We start from the raw sequence: 20,441 nt of genomic DNA, 5'->3' as shown, positions 1-20,441 counted from the left end.
ACGGGCTGGAACTGGATTTTTTGCATCATAAAGGTGCTATTTGGTACAAAACATACCAATCTGAATCTCAATGGAGAATGTATAGATTACAGGGGTATGACAGGGCTTTGGAATGGCAGGGAAGAGCGCTCTTCCATTTAGGTCCAGCTGGAGCATTGGTCAGTTTTAAGGCTATCAAAAGAATTCAAATCTTGACATTGTAATAGCCAATACAAATCAACATATTCTGTAATATTTGTAGCTTAGGAATATTTCTTTCTTCTAAAAAAGTTAAGTGTTTATCACTTTTGATCAGTAAGGCAAAAGCAGGGTCTCATATAAAAAATACATCTTCATTAGTGAATAATGAATCTAAAATTAAAGTTAAAGAACTTTTTATTTATAGTTAGAAAATATATAAACTTATGCTTCTATGCATATTTTGAAAAGAAAACCTTTCCTATTTTCAGTTCTTGATGTTTCAAGGGAGTCAACTAAGGCAAGTAACAAATAAATCAATAGCATGTATATTTAGCAGTGTTGATTACAACAACATGCTCATACCATAGTGCAAACAAACTTTCATTAAATTTTGTGATAGAAAAAAAAGGTTTAAAGTTTGTCAAGGAATATAACATGTTTTTAGCATATGATTGTAAAATGATGCTGGTTACTGAATAAAAATTATGTGATTGAAGATTGAAATTAAATTACTGGCAATGTGTATTTCTGCATACACTGTTTCGAACTATTGTCAAATTTGTGTTATCTAATTTTTTTTTTGGAAATGTGTAACCTCTATTTAGAAAATAGTCACAATAAAAAATATATAATTTGCTTTATGCATACCAAAGCTTACTTGAAATATAATTACGTACATTGATAGGCTTTGCCTTAATTGCACGATTTTATATGAATTTCTTATTTTTCAATTTGTTGACAATTTCAGGCAGAAATCACCAAAGCATACAGAAAATTGGCGAAAGTATGGCATCCAGATATGCACAAAACAGATGAGGTAAAAGTCAACTGTTTTTAATTGTTCTGCATATAAAACATCAAAACTTCTCTTTGAAATATTTACGTTTCATCATCATCATTTTGTGATTTAATTCCGAAAAATCAGTTGTGAATTATAAAGATTTGTAAACAGAAATAAATAGATTAAAATATAACAAGTAGTTTTTCTTTCAGTTAATTGAGTGTACCAGTGTTATTTTTTCATTCCTTGAGTCCTCATTGATTTTTCTTTTTTTATGCCCCCTTCAAAGAAGAGGGGGTAAATTATTTTGCTGGATGTTGGAGGGTCAGTCTGTCAGTAGACCAGTTTGATTCCGATCAATAACTTGTGAACAGATTGACCTCTTGGCTTGATACTTCCCATGTGCATTGGCCTTTGATAGTAGATGACCCCTATTGATATTGAGATCACTAGGTCAAGTTCACTGTCACTCAAAGAGTGAAATTGTTTCAGATCACTAACTTGTGAACGGAGGGACCAATAGGCTGGATACTTCCAATGTGCATTGATGTTGTACAGTAAATTGCCCCTTTTGAAATTGGTATCAATTGGTCAAAGGTCAAGGTCACTGTTACACTTAGTGTGAAATTGTTTCTGATCAATAACTCGTCAGCTGATTAACCCATTGGCTTTATACTTCCCATGTGCATTGGCCTTGGACAGTAAATAACCACTGTTGAAAATTGGCAGCATTTTTTTTCCTTCTTTGTTAAGTACCCGTAAAAGGCACTTATCAAATTAAGGAAAAGCTATAAAATTCCCAATTAATTTCCAAACAATTCCAAAAAGGAAGGACATTTTCATTAATTTCTTCCCTAAAGTGCATTATCTGCCAGTGAACAATTGAAATGAGAACTGTCACTGAACGTTTCAAGCCAAAATGCACGATAATGTATATTTGAATATGTTTGTGCAATTTAAACTAAGGAATTTAAAGACCCATAATTCCCACTTTTCAGATTTCACGAAAAGAATTTTCCCAATGTCAAGATTTTCTCTAGATAATTTTTAACCAGGTTTTCCGAAGGAAAAAACTGGTTATTAGATTGGCGAATGCGGGCGGAACAAGCTTGTCCGCTCTCTAATTCAAATAGTTTTCATCCGATCTTTACGAAACTTGGTCAGAAGTTGTATCTAGACAATATCTAGGTGAAGTTCGAATATGGGTCATGCCGGGTTAAAAACTAGGTCACGGGGTCACTTAGTGTGTTTTAAACATTGAGCATGTTGTCCGCTCTCTTATTCAAATAGTTTTCATCTGATCTTTACGAAACTTGGTCAAAAGTTGTATCTAGACAATATCTAGGTCAAGTTCGAATATGGGTCATGCCAGGTTAAAAACTAGGTCATGTGGTCACTTAGTGCGTTTTAAACATTGAGCATGTTGTCCGCTCTCTAATTCAAATAGTTTTCATCTGATCTTTACGAAACTTGGTCAGAAGTTGTATCTAGACAATATCTAGGTCCAAGTTCAAATATGAGTCATGCCGGGTCAGAAACTAAGTCACGGGGTCGAAAAACAGATTGATTTTGAAACAAGGGGGGTAATTGTGATTAACAATCTGTAGCAATGCACATTTTGAGTTGCAGTTGTCTTCCTTTATCAGACTTTTTTTATTGAAAACCTGGTTTTGTGACAATTTTGTCCCTTGTTCCCAATAGGTTCCTTACTGTTAATTCCCAATTTTGCAAAAATTCACTGATTGGGGTCACTTTTTTAAAGGTGAAGATTACTGTGACTGAAAATGTTAAATTGGTTTTGGTCAGTTTTGTCGCAAAATATTATGTGTTAAGGCCCTGTTTTTTTTTAGGGGGGGGGGGGGGGGGGCGATATTATTAACTTATTATTTTGTATTAATAATTTATTGAGAAATTCATTTAATTACCACATTGATTTTCACAGTAATAAAAATAGTGTTTTGCTAAATTCTTTTCAAGTGTTGATGTTGAGTTTGTATGTTGTTTTTCTTTGTTTATTAGAAAAAAGATGAAGCTTCAAAGAAGTTTCAGGAAATTGCCAATGCATACGAAGTAAGTTTAATATAGAATGTTCAATTTATGTACACAATCATCTACATGTAATACCCAGGGGTTCTGAAATATTTTAAGAGTCTACTTGTCCACAGACATGTTGGACCCACTAATTCACTTGTCTGTACCAAAGAAGTACGGACGTACTTTTAAGATACATGTAGATAAAGGAAAAGATCATTACTAATTAAGCAAATAATACAAACATACACTTTTGTTAACTTCTATTTTAACTTATAAACATAGTTAAGCCAAGGGAAATCATTTAGCCAAGACTCAACAAATTCTCATTTCCGCTTGGCGTTGTAGGCTTTATCATATTCATACTTGGTTTTTCTCTTCTTCTCCCACGCGAAACTGATTTTATCATTGGTCTGATTCGTGTCATGGCTTGACGTTGAAGTGGTTTTATAAAAAAAAATGTTCACTGCATGTCAGAAGAACATGTTTGCGGTCATTTGCAATGTACGAAAAATGTAATGCGTGATTGGCTGTTGCTATACACATGTGTTCTGGTTTTTCTACTTAATATGTTATCTTATGTGTGATTGGCTGTTGCTATATACGCGTGGACTGGTTTACTACATTAAATAATTATCATCAGAAAATTACCTACCTTGCAGTTGAAAACGTGTGCCATTCTGCAGATTAATCATTAGCTATTTATTTAAACTTTCATTTTTGATTTTCGGAAAATGTAGTAGTTTCGTTCTCGAAAAATGTTTACCACGGAAATTTTACTTGTCCCCGGACAAGGCAGCTTTGAAAAACTGCTTGTCTGTATGGGAAAATTGATGACTCGGACAACTCGGACAGCTTATTTGAGAAACCCTTATACCATTGAACAGTGGTTGGACATTTGTCTGTATAATACAAGAACCCCTGTATCTACTTCTCACTGATAAATTTTGCTATTATTTTAAAGGGAATTAACATTGAATATATACACTTTTCTCTTAAGATATCATCTAAAAGCCTCTACTGGTTCTTTAGCTTAATACTGTGATGTATTGTAGATACTGACAGGGGAGGACTCCAGAAATGACTATGATTATATGTTGGATCACCCAGGTATGTGTCCTTTTTGTATTCTTTTTATGCCCCCAGATTGAATGATCAGGGGGTATATTGTTTTTGGTCTGTCTGTCTGTCATTGTATGTGTGTGTCTGTCCAAAAACTTTAACCTTGCTCATAAAATGAAAACTCTTGGGTCTGTGTTCATTAAACTTCACATGTGCATGCATGTTATTGAGATCTACAATCAAACATTGTTTTGGGTCACTATGTCAAAGGTCAAGGTCACTGTGACCTTTACATTCAAAATGTGACCTTTTTTCTAAATAGCTGCCTTCGGCTTCAAAGCGCAGTAAGGGGCATTGTGTTTCACAAACACAGCTCTTGTTTGTTTCATACTAATTGTGACATTTCAATATAAATTGCTCTCTGGGGAAACTGGGCCTCATGATTGTGCTTAAAGAATCTTCCCAGATTAGCTTATGCAGCCTGCACAGGCTAACCAGGGACGACATATTCCACTTATATGGAATTTTTTATGCCCGCGGATTGAATGATCGGGGGGTATATTGATTTTGGCCTGTCTGTCTGTCTGTCATTGTGTGTGTCTGTCACTAAACTTTAACCTTAGTCATAACTTTTGCAATATTGAAGATAGCAACTTGATATTTGGCATGCATGTGTATCTCATGGAGCTGCACATTTTGTGTGGTGAAAGGTCATGGTGAAGGTCATCCTTCAAGGTCAAAGGTCATCCTTCAAGGTCAAAGGTCATTCTTCAAGGTCAAAGGTCAAATATATGGCTTCAAAGCAGCCCAGTAGGGGGCATTGTGTTTCACAAACACAGCTCTTGTTTGTTTTAAGAAAAACAAACAGAAAGTGCGTCTTTTATGATTTTAGGCAGACAGCAAAGGCTAATCTGAAACGGCTCTTTATGCACATGCATAGAGCCCTGTATTCCCATAGGGCAACTCATGTGGATCACCCTGATTTGAAGTGACTCAACTTTTTCAATCCATTGAATATGTATTTGAACAACATTTATCTTATCTATCTTTCACTACCATAATATGGATACTACATGTACTTTTGACAATCTTTCCCAAAGCAATTTTTCCATTTAATCAAATCATTTGAACTTGCTGATTGTAATTCAGAGTTCTGTACTGGTCCCGCTGCCTCTTCACGACTGCATCTAAATGCAGAACTTTTAAACTTTCTGTTCTCCCTTTGTTTTAATCAGTAATTTCAAATGATGACAGTTTCTTAACTGTCAATCATATTAAAAACAGTGTTCAATAAAATCCAATCTTTGCACTTCACTAGTTGAGTCTTATAATATTTTAGGTGCTATTTATCCTATAAATTTGTTTATATTCTGATTGTAAATATAACATTGTTTTTGACTGTTAATGTTTATCACTTCAGATGAATTCTACTACAACTACTACCGCTACTACAAGACGCATACAGCTCCGAAGGTGGATGTACGCGTTGTGATAGTAATCACAATCACTGTGATATCTATTGTACAGGTATGTGATAGCAGTCACAATCACTGTGATATCTATTGTACAGGTATTTGATAGCAGTTGCAATCACTGTGATATATATTGTACAGGTATGCACTAGCAGTCACAATCACTGTGACATCTTTTGTACAGGTATGTGATAGCAGTCACAATCAATGTGATATATATTGTACAGGTATGTGCTAGCATCGAGTCACAATCACTGTGACATCTTTTGTACAGGTATGTGATAGCAGTCACAATCACAGTGATATATATTGTACAGGTATGTGATAGCAGTCACAATCACTGTGATATCTATTGTACATGTATTTGATAGAAGTCACAATCAATGTGATATCTATTGTATAGGTATGTGATAACAGTCACAATTACTGTGATATCTATTGTACAGGTATGTGATAGCAGTCACAATCACTGTGATATCTATTGTACAGGTATGTGATAGCAGTCACAATCACAGTGATATATATTGTACAGGTATATGATAGAAGTCACAATCACTGTGATATACGATTTACAGGTATGTGATAGCAGTCACAATCACTGTGATATCTTGTGTACAGGTATGTGATAGCAGTCACAATCACTTATATCTATTGTACAGGTATGTGATAGCAGTCACAATCACAGTGATATCTATTGTACAGGTATTTGATAGAAGTCACAATCACTGTGATATCTGGTTTACAGGTATGTGATAGCAGTCACAATCACTGGGATATCTCATGTAAAGGTATGTGATAGCAGTCACAATCACTTATATCTATTGTACAGGTATGTGATAGCAGTCACAATCACTGTGATATCTATTGTACAGGTATGTGATAGCAGTCACAATCACTGTGATATCTCGTGTAAAGGTATGTAATAGCAGTCACAATCACATATATCTATTGTACAGGTATGTGATAGCAGTCACAATCACTGTGATATCTGGTGTACAGGTATGGGATACAGTCATTGTCGCTCCGAATTTGTTGTACCTGATTAATTAGGAGTAGTTAGATAGATTTAAGGTAACAAAGACACTTGCATATTTTTTTTTGAGAAACAATCAGAGTATAAAACGTTCGATTTTAAAAAACTGTATCAATAACAGATTAAATAAACTAAATCTAACCTTTCTAAGTAGTATCAATATTATTTGTGATATTTCCTGGTTATGCCATTCAAAATTGTTACAACACAAAATATGGCTTAATGCCCAAATTAAAATTTAATCAGCATATACAATTTTACGCACTCAAGTAGAACACAAAGTTTTCTTCAAACTTAGTTTCTAATTTTACTAAAGCAAAATAAAAACAAAAATGGCAGTCATTTTCAACTTTCAATGTGTGTACTCTCGAAATGTCAAGCATAAGGAAGAATCCTTACACACAAAATGCACAAAGACGACATATTTTAATGTGACTGCATTTCAATATGCTTAAACACTTGCATTCTTGAGCTGAATGATGCAATCAATTGATTATGTCAGCAGCTTAGCATATGCAGTTTGAAAATTTGTTTTACATTCAGTTAAAAAATCAATAGAAATCATGATTGCGTTGTATTTATAAATTAGGACTATTATTTTGATAATATAAATTGATTTGGAATGTATATGTTCCAAATTAATATTTATAACATAATTGTATTATTTCCATTAAATAGGGATTAAAAGAAAATTCGATCACACAATTATTGGAAAAAGTAACAATGTACATGGAGCTGCTGGAAAAAGGTTGCTGGGCATGAAAAGTACAAGTACCAGAGTTTTCTTCAATGAAGTAATTTAGTCGTGGGCTTAATTCGAGATATTGTCATCACCAGTGTTCTTGGGACGCTCGCAGCCAGCAATATCCTGGTTACATTCAATCTTGATGCTGGCTACTTTCAATCTTGATGCTGGCTACTTTCAATCTTGATGCTGGCTACTTTCAATCTTGATGCTGGCTACTTTCAATCTTGATGCTGGCTACTTTCAATCTTGATGCTGGCTACTTTCAATCTTGATGCTGGCTACTTTCAATCTTGATGCTGGCTACTTTCAATCTTGATGCTGGCTACTTTCAATCTTGATGCTGGCTACTTTCAATCTTGATGCTGGCTACTTTTCCCCAAATTATGAATTGAAATGGTGCAAATATACCTGTTTTATTGCTTGGTCGCCAGCTACTTTGAAAATATAACTGCTTCTCAAATTTTGCTGGAGAACACTGCTTCACCTCAGTACAGTTTTAAAACAATGAATCTGAAATATAAAATCTTACATGTGCTAAAATTTCATTCCTGTTACATGAAAGTTTTATCAGAACTGTGAGGACATGTATCAGTAATCATTTTAATATGAAATGTGCATGGTGCGATCTATATCATTTTGCTTGATTAACATTGTATAAATGCAAAACCAAAACAATCGTGTTTTTGTTAAAGCTTTACCTATAACATGGATGTACCAACTTTTTTATTTTTAATGGAACACTTTATTAATAGCATTTAATGCAAAAAAAGAACATACCTTTGTTTATAATGAATTCGTAACTGCATACACTGTACATGCAATGGTTACAGGCAAGAATTGTATTCTACTTTCATAATAACTATTGATGATTCAATCTTGTTGAAACAAAGTCAGAATGTTAATCTCTACAGCCCGAGCTTCAATATGGGTCATTTGCATACAAAATCTAGGTTGTCCGGTCAAATCTTAAAAAAGCCTTGTTACCATGCTAGAAAACATTATAACTCAATCTTGATGAAACTTGGTAAGAATGTTTCTCGACAATATCTAGGACATATTTTATTCTGGGTCATGTGAGTCTAGAAACAAGGTCTCCGAAACAAACCTTTAAAACTTAAAAAAAAATCTTACCACTGTAGAAACAATATTTATGTCTCAAGCTTTATGAAACTTTGTCAGAATATTATTTTGACAATACCGAGGCCAAGTTTGAATCTGGGTATCTGATGTGTTCAAAAACTAGGTCCCCAGAAAAATCTTAAATGGATTTGTTCATTTTGGTTAAATAACAATTTTCAAAGAGTTGTCATAGATTCAAAAAAGAATGTATACATTCTGATTAAACCAGCAAAAAATTACTCCTTACTTAGGAACAAATTAGAAAATTATTGTTTTATTTATGGATAATAATCATTCGCAAAAGGTAAAATTATGAAGCGTTTGAACGCTTTTATGTCTATTATTTGGAATACGATAGCATTTATAATTCACTAATAATTATTGTAGTCTTCGTGGCCCAGTGGTAGCATGCTTGCTTTTGATTTCAGAGGTCCCATTCACAAAAGGCTGAGAAAAAACTATGGTGATGGTTTCAGTGATTTGTTTCAGTATTACGGGGCCTGGGCGAACTACCAGTCTGCCATCAGCTACCTCTGCAAGGACCAGAAATACCGTATCCAAGCGACTAATATCGCCAAAGAACGGGGCCTATTCCCGGTGGCTAATAAACGAGATGCCAGAAAATCTAAGGTAAGTTATCAAATTTTTATGCCCCCCGGATTGAATGATCGGGGGCATATTGTTCTTGGCCTGTCTGTCTGTTATTCTGTCATTCTGTCCAAAAACTTTAACCTTGGTTAAAGTTTTGCGATAACTTTTGCAATATTGAAGATAGCAACTTGATATTTGGCATGCATGTGTATCTCGTGAAGCTGCACAATTTGAGTGGTGAAAGGTCAAGGTCATCCTTCAAGGTCAAAAGTAAAGAAATACAATCCAAGGAAAGTAATAAGCTTTAAAAGGGAGATAATTTCTAAACCTGCCAAATGATATATTGAAATTTTATTTCAAAGCGGTGCAATAGGAGGCTTTGTTTCTGACAAACACATCTCTTGTTTTTATTCAAATCTTGACTTTCCTTTTTTCTATTCTTTAGAAGGGTGCACTGTTTTTAAAGTGGAAATATATCTTTGCTTGATTTGGTATACTCCTATTAATATGAGGTCAATCCACTCAATTTGCTTTCATGTATTCAAAATTTTATAGAAAATCTGAAATAGAAAGAGTTTCATTCTTCAACAAAATGTTGTGTATTCCAGGAGGAGGTCAAGGAAAAGGAAGAGGCAATCTTAAAGGAAATAATAGAAGAAAATTTAGATATACGGTAAATATTCTACATGAGCTTTTACTAGTGAACATGAAAAAACAGTCTTAGAGTAACTGGGTAAAACACTGCAGAACCTGCATTTTTAAAACAAAACAAAGCTGTTCCAAAAAAGATATGGTCAAGTTCAAAAATTAATGTTTCGCCAGGACTGACATTTTCTGAAAACCAAACCAGTCGATATGTATCTTTTCTGGTCTGGTCAGGGGGACAGCTATTTAGCAAAGACTGCAATAACACCCAATACTGCAATAACTAAATTCTCAGCTTTATATCCAATATTTTCCAGAGGTGGATACAGTAAGCCCACTTATCGGTATATACTCTGGGTACAGCTGGGGTTCTTTATATCCAATATTTTGCAGAGGTGGATACAGTAAGCCCACATATCGGGATATACTCTGGGTACAGCTGGTGTTCTTTCCATATCAGCTTGTGATGTACATCAAGTGGTTCCTGCGGTGGGTCTGGAAGTTCAGCATTATGAAACAGGAATATGGGCGCGAGGAAAAACTGCATCTTATACGAAAAAACCTTAAACTTAATACAAGTCAGTTTGATGTAAGTATTTAAGTATCAAAACTGTACCTTATACAAAAAGCATGTCAAACATATGTTTTATCACATTACTGAAATTTGCTTGCAGCTTCATAACAATTACCGGGTAAGGTAAGTCATATAAAAGGAGTTTTCTGTAAATCTTAGCATATTGTAAATATTTTTGTTGTACTTTACATAATTTAAAAAGTATTGACTTAGTCCTTGAAACTAGAGGATTGATAAATGAGCTGCGTTATGAGAAAACATGGTCCAGGGACAACACTTGGCTTGAAAGGATTTTTTCATTAAAAGAAAGTCTCTTTTTAACGAAAAATCCAATTCTGTCAGAAAGTGCTCACTGCACAGGCTAATCTGGGACAACACTTTATGCACATGCATTTTGCCCTGTTTTCCTAAAGTGAGGCTCTTATGTTTATATTGTCTTTTCAAAGTTCACCAATTATAACCAAATATATGTTAGCTAAAGGTGAATTCTTTTTTATGCCCCCGGTAGGATGCCATATAGAAGTTGGACTGTCAGTCCGTCCATCAGGCATTCCATGTTTCAGGCTTTTTTTTCAAAATGCTTTTAAAATTGACCTTATATTTTGTGTGTGAGTCTACCTTCATGATTTACAGGTGAGTGTGTGTTTCATTCCAGTCCATTGTTTTTTTTTTGCAAAGTTTTGGGCCTTGGAAGTTTCTCTATAATTGCGGTTTTCTGGAGGTTTTTTACGCAACGCTTTCAGATTTTGCACTGATTTGTATGCCCCGGATGGAATGATCAGGGGTATATTATTTTTGGCCTGTCTGTCTGTCGGTCTGTCATTGTATGTGTCACAAACTTTAACCTTGGTCATAACTTTTGCAATATTGAAGATAACAACTTGATATTGGGCATGCATGTGTATCTCATGGAGCTGCACATTTTGAGTGGTGAAAGTCAAGGTCATCCTTCAAGGTCAAAGGTCAAATATATGGCTTCAAAGCGGCGCAGTAGGGGGCATTGTGTTTCACAAACACAGCTCTTGTTGGTATGCGAGTCTATCTACATGACCTACAGAGAAATCAGGGCTCCCTCTGGCTCAAAATTTTCTGAAGCCAAATTTACCTCTTTATGTCTTAATTCTTGTTACTTTGGATATTTTATGGGTGATAATGCAGAAAACCTTGTAGCCAAATGGAATTTTTTGTAGCCAAATTTCCTTATTTTTAGCCATTGGCTAAATTGGCGAATTGCAGAGTAAGCCCTGAGGAATTGTGAAATTCGTTTTGGTCCATTGATTTTTGGCGAAGTTATGGGCCTTTTTAACCAGGTTTTTTGACGGAAAAAACTGGTTATTAGATTGGCGGTTGCGGGCGGGCTGGCGGGCGGGCGGAACAAGCTTGTCCAGGCCATAACTATGTCGTTCATTGTCAGATTTTAAAATCATTTGGCACATTTGTTCACCATCATTGGACGGTGTGTCGCGCGAAATAATTACTTCGATATCTCCAAGGTCAAGGTCACACTTTGAGTTCAAAGGTCAAAAATGGCCATAAATGAGCTTGTCCTGGCCATAACTATGTCATTCATTGTGAGATTTTAAAATCATTTGGCACATTTGTTCACCATCATGGGACGGTGTGTCGCACAAAAGAATCACGTCAATATCTCCAATGTCAAGGTCGCCACGACTAAAAATAGATTTTTTTTAAAAACAAACTTACAAAGGGGGTTAATTTTGTTTGTTCATTTCAAAAGTTCAGTTTGAGTTTTCTCCCTTTATCAGATTTTTTTTTCACAATGAAAACCTGGTTTTGTGACAACTTTGTCCCTTGTAATTAATTTTTTTCTCAATAATAATTGTTTTCCGGAGTTGTTTTACACAAGGCTTTCAGATAGTGACTTTGCAGTGCAGTTAGGTCAGTGCTTGGTACATGTGCTTATTGCCCAGCTGACCAGGCTTCAAACTTCACTCTCGGCACATGATAGCTTGGTTGATGGTCATGATAATGCATCCATGTGGTTTCCAGGGTGTACTCCAGCTTCCCCTTACATCACATGATCACAGAATATTAATAAATAACTAATTAGCTAGAAATTACAGCTTGGGATGCTTGGACACACTCCAAGTCCGCACATGTTACAGACTCAGGTGCGGAAGGACCATGTACATTTTTAATTACAGATGTTGGTAAATATTTGCAGGCTATAGAAGAACAGGAAAAAGAAGATTATTTGAGCAAAGAGCTTTGGAAAAAGACAGAATTTGAGGTAAGTTTTGAACAATAAGTTGTGGATTTCTTTTGTTGTTGGTACATCAAATTTGTGTCTATATAAGTCCAAGAATAACTTTTAATTTCTTGAGTTGTTTTATGACATATTCACCTTTTGTGTAATGTATGAACAGTTGCATACGAAATGCACATGTGTTATTATAGAAAAAATAATATGAAATGTGAACTTGCTGGTTTGTCTTAAGTTGCTCACAATCTGTTGAAGCAGGCATATAGTTTTAACAGTGTTTGTCAGTTCTTCTGTCATTGCTCACTTATTGGTTTCTGCCTTCTCATTTGGCCAGTATTCATGGTATCTTCACCAAACCTTAGAGATTTTTATTTTTATCATCAAATAAAGGCTCTGTTCATTAACCAGCAAAATCCCACGTGGTACTTTTCTTGTTTTTGCCCTTGTTATTTTTTAACTGAAATTTTGCATGGAGAATATCGCAAAAAGTAATAGAAGTATCAATTTGAAACTTAATATATAGGTATATCTCTTTTAAGAGATGTGGAGTTAACAAGATCCATAAATATTTCTCCTTTAATTTTAGAGAAATAGCCATTTGCCAATTTTTGTGTTTAATTTTTTTCTAGAACAAATCTTAAAAACTAATCAAAGAGGTATCAGCTTGTAACTTGACCTTTTTACGGAGATGTGCTGTGCATAAGAACCATAACTCTGTCTCTCCTTTTTATATTTCACTAGGTTTTCCAAAGGAAAAAACTGGTTATTAGATTGGCGAATGTTGGCGGGCGGAACAAGCTTGTCCGGGCCATAACTTTGTTGTTCATTTTGAGATTTTAAAATCATTTGGCACATTTGTTCACCATCATTAGACGGTGTGTCACACGAAAGAATTACGTCAATATCTCCAAGGTCAAGGTCCCACTTTGAGTTCAAAGGTCAAAAATGGCCATAAATGAGCTTGTCCGGGCCATACATGTTGTTACTATGTCATTCATTGTGAGATTTCAAAATCATTTGTTCAGCATCATTGGATGGTGTGTCGTGCGAAAGAATTACGTCAATATCTCCATGGTCTAGGTCGCCAAGACTAAAAATATATTGATTTTTAAACAAGGGGGTAACTATGAACAATAAGTAACAATCCACATTTTGAGTTGTCTCCCTTTATCAGATTTTTTTCCAAATTGAAATCAAGGTTGCCACAAGTAAAAGTGGTTTGAATTTGACACAAGGGGGGTAACAATGCTCATTTTAAATGGTCTCCCTTGATCAGACTCTTCTTTTTCAAATTGAAAACCTGGTTTATTGACAATTTTTTGTCCCTTGTTTCTTAATCTTTTTGTGTTTTTTCCTCAATTTACTAGATGAATGTCTAATCAACACTCATTTATGTGCACATGACATTTAGTGGGGAAAGCTGTTTACCATCAACACATACATTGATTTAAGAAATTGTGATGGAAAGACATTTACAATATCTTTTGAAATAGGATCTAGTATTGTAAGAAGTGTGGTCACTCAATTGATTCTCATAAAAATACCATGGTTAAATGACATTTTTGACAATACTGGAAATGTGTAACATTTTTAGCTTGGGTGTTTTCATAGAAAATCCAATGTATTGTCATAGCCAGCTCGTTGTGTTGTCCGCGTTCCATGTCTTGCTAAAACCTTAACATTTTGTCAATGTTTTGAACATGGGCTCTAAAATCAAAGTGCTTCCACCTACAACTTTGAAACTTCATATGTAGCTGCACCTTGACGAGTTCTACACGTCACATCCATTTTTGGGTCACTAGGTCAAAGGTCAAGGTCACTGTGACCTCTAAAAAAAATAATTTCTGACAAGCTTTCATTTATTAAAAAATGCATGCGCAGCCGAGCGTTGGCACCCGTTATGCGGTGCTCTTGTTTTAATGTTGTTGTTTAAATGTAAAACTTCTTGGTTGAATTTCTTGCTTGGTCTTGACTTTTTGCTTGGTTAAGATTCCTGCTTATTGTAAATAAAAGCTTGGATAAACTACTTGATTGGTTAAACTATTGTCTTGATTAAACTACATGATAAGTTTAACTACTGTCTTTATAAAACTGCTTCAATAGTAAAACTGCGGTCTTGATTAAAATACTTGAATATTTAATTTTTTTCTTGATTATAATATTTTGCTTGATTATACTTCTTACTTTGTAAAACATCGTCTTTCTTGAACTGCTATCTTATTAAACTATTTGATTTGTTAAATGTCTGTCTACATTAACTATTTTAATTGTTTGTTAAACAATTTAATTTGTTATGCTCCCCCAAAATTTATTTTGGGGGGAGCATATAGTCGCCGCTTCATCTGTCCGTGTGTGCGTCTGTCTGTCTGTCCGTCAGGTGCACAATTTTTGTCCGGGCTATTTCTCAGCAACTAATGACCAGAATTCAATGAAACTTTATGGGAAGCTTCACTGCCAAGAGGAGATGTGCATATTATCAGCGGGTTCTGGTCGGATGATTTTTAACAGAGTTATGGCCCTTTGAAATTTTCCATTTACTGTACATATAGTGCAATTCTTTTCCGGGCTATTTCTCAGCAACTAATGACCGGAATTCAATGAAACTTTATGGGAAGCTTCACTACCAAGAGATGTGCATATTATCAGCGGGTTCTGGTCGGATGATTTTTCACAGAGTTATGGCCCTTTGAAATTTTCTATAAAAAAATTATTGTCCCCCAACCTACTGTGCCCTCAAGACGTTTCCTTTTATCTGAATATATAGTGCAATATTGTGACAAAAAAACCTTTGGGGAGCATTACCCGTCTCCGACGGTTTCTTGTTCTGTCTGTTAAACAACTTAAGATTGGTTTAACTAATTGCTTCTGGGTAATCTACTGGCCTAATTGCAAGGTTTAATTAATTGCTTGTTAAAACGACTGGTTTTACTAATTGCCTTGTTAAAGAGCTTGCTTCGTTAAAATAATTGATACATTTCCCTAATTTAATGCAATTTTCTTCTATTTAAAGAAATGGAAGCAGGCTCAAGAAGAAGAACTCTTGTCCAAGCGAGCTGAGAGTGGGCGCTACAAAATGATACGACGTTACATGAAGAAGGGAGGGCCCGGTCAAATGACATTTGGACCAGAATGAGATTTGATTAAGATTTAAAATTTGCATTACCAGAGGGATTTCAGAGATGCTTGGTTTCAGTTTTAGTGTATCGTTTAATTTCAGTAATTAGAATCTTAGATCAAAGTGGTAGTGGTCGTAAATGACAAAATATATATTTTTTGTTATCTTCCTGGCATAGGTGGATTTTTATGCCCCCGGATCGAATGATCGGGGGTATATGGTTTTTGGCCTGTCTGTCTGTCTGTCATTCTGTCACCAAAACTTTAACCTTACATTAAAATTTTGCAATAACTTTGAAATATTGAACATAGCAACTTGATATTTGGCATGCATGTGTATCTCATGGAGCTGCACATTTTGAGTGGTGAAAGGTCAAGGTCAAGGTCATCCTTCAAGGTCAAAGGTAAAAAAACAACAACAAAAAAACTTTTAACCTTACATTAAAGTTTTGCAATAACTTTTGAAATATTGAACATAGCAACTTGATATTTGGCATGCATGTGTATCTTATGGAGCTGCACATTTTGAGTGGTGAAAGGTCAAGGTCATCCTTCAAGGTCAAAGGTCAACAACAACAAAAAGCGGCCCATTAGGGGGCATTGTGTTTCTGACCAACACATCTCTTGTTTACTTTGTTATTATTGTGGCTACAAATGTAACAGAGCCAAACCCTGACTCATGTTCCCTATTGTTTTATGAACCTAGCATGGGGTAGAGTCTATGGATATGATGTTCAAGTAGGCTGGATTTATATATTCAACTGATGTTGATGGGGGAGATTTTATTCTTGCTTAAGTGTAAAAACTTCACTTGCATAAGGTGATCTTGACATGCTTAGTTGGAACGAGAATTTACTCAGAAATAATACGACCCTAGTTCCGGGAAACCTGGGCTGAATGCATGTGTGTGAAAGGTTTGCCAGATTAGCCTGTTAGGTCTGCACATTTTAAACTGAGACAACATTTTCAGAATAAACTTGTTTTTCACTCAGAGATAATTCCTGTAGTCAAAATATTATATAAAAGCTGAAAGTGTTTTACCTTACTGTAGTCTGTTTAAGGTTCGCAAGCTTATCTAGCACATCTCTTGATGCTCATGCCTTAAGCTCAGTTTTCCCAGGATACACCTCATACTTTTTGGCAGGTATACATACTCCTGTATTAGCAGCTTCGTGTCTATCACATGAATTAGGCCAACAGTGAGCTGATGTTTAAATATTGTATTTTCTAATTTATTTGATTTGTCATGTATTTAACATGAATCTTGTGATTGAATTCTGGGTACAAAAAAAAAATCACCATTTTATGGTGTATGCAATTGCTGTTGACTGTTGCAGTTTTACATGTTGTTATTACTTTATGTACATACTTTAAATTAAATGAATAAGAGTAATGGTTCATGCAAGAGTAATGGTTTTTATGCCCCCGGTAGGGTGGCATATAGCAGTTGAACTTTCCGTCAGTCCGTCTGTCAGTGTGCCAGTCTGTGCGTCCGTCCGAAAACTTTAACGTTGGCCATAACTTTTGCAAGATTGAAAATAGCAACTTGAAATTTGGCATGCATGTGTATCTCATGAAGCTGCACATTTTTAGTGGTGAAAGGTCAAGGTCATCCTTCAAGGTCAAAAGTCATAAAATACAATCCAAGGGAAGTAATAAGCTTTAAAAGGGAGGTAATTTCTAAACCTGCTAAATGATACATTAAAATTTTATTTCAAAGCGGCCCTATAGGGGGCATTTTGTTTCTGACAAACGTATCTCTTGTTGTTCACTTAATTTAACACATATTGTTGCACACAAAAAAAAAACAATTTGAAAATAGTATTTTCCCACTTCCTTTTAGCAAGGCTCACTTGCATAGGTGAAACTGGGCTTTCTACTGAAACTGCTTACTTTAAGTTACCCACAATGCACCTTTGCATTTCATGTTAAAATTAACACTCGTGATCATTGGTCTGTTTTGATTTTTCAGTGTACTCGGTTGTGATAAATATGCCAAAAAAAGGTTTAACTTTTCTTTTTTTTTTTGCTTTTAAATGAAAGTTTTTGTTGAAATACAACTTATGGGATCACCAGTTCTCTGTGCTAAGGTATACGGGTATTTTAAGGTCTACTTTTTGAAGAGAAGGCAATCTTTTCTCCTCACCTCTGTGCTGGAGTCGTTCAGTTTCTGAGCTGAGATAAAGTGTTTGTCTTGGTTAGCTAGTTTCTCAGGAATGGCTTGAGAGATTTTATTTTGATCTTAAAACATGCCTTCCCTATATGAAGCTGACTCAATAGGCGAAGTTGTTACTCGAGTTTGATTTTTTTGGAATCATTGTACAATTAGAATTTACTTATTCACTATAGGGGCTGGTGACAGTTTTTTTGGTACTTTTGGTAATCTAGTTACACAAGATTGGCTGGAAAGATTTTATTTTAACTCAGAACACAAATGCCCCATGTAGAAACTACCCCTTAAGCCAATTTTGTTAACTCTTTTTAAATATTTGTCACACCTAGGCCAAGTTTGGCAACTTAATATGTAGATTCCTTATATACCTTGTATAAACAACCCCCACTCGGCCCTTTTTTATGACTCCCACTCTAGTAGTGGGGGACGTATTGTTTTTGCCCTGTCTGTTGGTTGGTTGGTCTGTTGGTTTGCGCCAACTTTAACATTTTGCAATAGCTTTCGCTATATTAAAGATAGCAACTTCATATTTGGCATGCATGTGTATCTCATGAAGCTGCACATTTTGAGTGGTAAAAGGTCAAGGTCATCCTTCAAGGTCAAAGGTTAAATATATGTGTCAAAATCGCTCATTTTATTGTATACTTTTGCAATATTGAAGATAGCTACTTGATATTTGGCATGCATTTGTATCTTATAGAGCTGCACATGTTGAGTGGTGAAAGGTCAAGGTCAAGGTCATCCTTCAAGGTCAGAGGTCAAATATATGTGGCCCAAATCGCTTACTTTATGAATACTTTTGCAATATTGAAGATAGCAACTTGATATTTGGCATGCATATGTATCTCATGGAGCTGCACATTTTTAGTGGTGAAAGGTCAAGGTCATCCTTCAAGGTCAGAGGTCAAATATATGTGGCCCAAATCGCTTATTTTATGACTTCTTTTGCAATATTGAAGATAGCAACTTGATATTTGGCATGCATGTGTATCTTATGGAGCTGCACATTTTGAGTGGTGAAAGGTCAAGGTCATCCTTTAAGGTCAAATATATGGGTCAAAATTGCTCATGTAATGTCACTTCTGCAATATTGAAGCTAGCAATTTTATATTTGACATGCATGTGTATCTCATGGAGCTGCACATTTTGAGTGGTGAAGGGTCAAGGTCATCCTTCAAGGTCAAACGTCATATTTTCGCCCTTACTGTTGGTTTGTTTGTTTGTGTCAAACTTTAACATTGGCCATAACTTTTGCAATTTTGAAGATAGAAACTTGATATTTGCATGCATGTGTATCTCATGGAGCTTCACATTTTGAGTGGTGAAAGGTCAAGGTCATCCTTCAAGGTCAAAGGTTAAATATATGGGGGACATAGTGTTTCACAAACACATCTTGTTATTTTCTAAGTAACTTTTAGTTCAATGGCAAATTGGATTCCACTCAATATTGGGATAACAAATAGAGTCATTGTAATGAAACTTTATACATTAATGCCTTCAATTCAGATCCAGCTTTGGATCACACGTGAAATGGCTGGTATAAAGGTCATGTTTAGTAAATAAACATCAATTGTTGCTGATAAATGATAATACACTAGTGTAATAAGAATACATTTATAAATATGTAATAGTCAGTCACCTCTAGAGTTGCATGTGTGGCATGCATGAGGTTTGTTCGCATGTGTGACAGTCACCTCTAGGGTTGCATGTGTGGCATGCATGAGGTTTGTTCGCATGTGTGACACTTAAGTTCATGGGAAATAGTTAAGGTCATTTTAATAAATACTGAACATTCAATTTGGTTTTCAATAAAAATCAAGGTTAATGTTTCGAAGGATTCATTGCAAATTAGAAAAATACTGAATAACTAGGCAGCTAAAATAGCTTACTTACTAATATACAACAGTTTATTTACTTATACAAAAAAGACAATTTCTTTTTCAAGCAGAAGAACATTGTATAATATAAAGAAGTGAAACTCCAGCTTCTGGTCAAGTATTGAATTCTCATTTAAACAAATAGATGGTCCTTTATTTAAGGCAAGTGACCGATTGCCCAAACAATACAAAACAGCACAATACAAACCAACATAAACACAAAATATGAATAAAGCTGGGGTCACCGCCTTGGAACGGTCAATGCAAAGCATTGGGGGTTTAAACCTGGTTATAGAGCGCTCAACCTCACACTTGGCCCAGCAATATTCATAATACATTTAAGTGTAAATAAAATTTAACGTCATAGCATTGTAACTCAAATTAAACAACAATAAAAGGGAATTAAAACGCATTCAATTTAATTACTATTTCATTACTCAATTGCATTGAAGATACAAGAGTAACAGAGTTACAACTTTTTGACGAACGATCAAATAAAACTATTAACAATTGTCAACTACATTCCTTCTTTATAGAAAAAGATTTGAGAATATAGCATCATGGAGTTAATATATCAGATAATCATCGCGCAAATACAGGAAGAAGCAGCAATAATGGGTGTAAAAATTCCATATTACATTGCTTGGTTGTTTATGTGACTGCTAAAAAATAAATAAATAATAAAATCAAACAAGAAACGCCTATCAGAGAGAAAATATAAATAAAATTGAACGTTATAAACCCAATGACCTATGCATGTGGCTTACAACTGGAACAGAGAAAGAGTTATGACGTAATTGACAGGCGAAGACACAAT

At 35.0% G+C, this 20,441-nt stretch overlaps 1 protein-coding gene across 1 annotated transcript in view; it reads left to right on the top strand.

Annotated features, from left to right (window-relative positions):
- Window positions 1-16,972, top strand: part of LOC127844531 (dnaJ homolog subfamily C member 25 homolog) — a 33,166-nt gene extending 16,194 nt beyond the window's left edge. Inside the window, exons 2-11 of the mRNA XM_052374840.1 lie at window positions 450-482; window positions 933-997; window positions 2,981-3,031; window positions 4,048-4,102; window positions 5,475-5,581; window positions 8,916-9,056; window positions 9,626-9,690; window positions 10,056-10,251; window positions 12,422-12,487; window positions 15,471-16,972. Of these exons, the coding sequence (XP_052230800.1) occupies window positions 450-482; window positions 933-997; window positions 2,981-3,031; window positions 4,048-4,102; window positions 5,475-5,581; window positions 8,916-9,056; window positions 9,626-9,690; window positions 10,056-10,251; window positions 12,422-12,487; window positions 15,471-15,593 (902 nt within the window). The 3' untranslated portion in view covers window positions 15,594-16,972. The remainder of the gene's footprint in view (window positions 1-449; window positions 483-932; window positions 998-2,980; window positions 3,032-4,047; window positions 4,103-5,474; window positions 5,582-8,915; window positions 9,057-9,625; window positions 9,691-10,055; window positions 10,252-12,421; window positions 12,488-15,470) is intronic.
- The last annotated feature ends 3,469 nt before the right edge of the window (window positions 16,973-20,441 follow it).

This window comes from Dreissena polymorpha, chromosome 1 (genome assembly GCF_020536995.1).
Source record: "Dreissena polymorpha isolate Duluth1 chromosome 1, UMN_Dpol_1.0, whole genome shotgun sequence".
Lineage (NCBI taxonomy): Eukaryota > Metazoa > Mollusca > Bivalvia > Myida > Dreissenidae > Dreissena > Dreissena polymorpha.
This window is presented reverse-complemented; position numbering and strand designations above follow the sequence as displayed.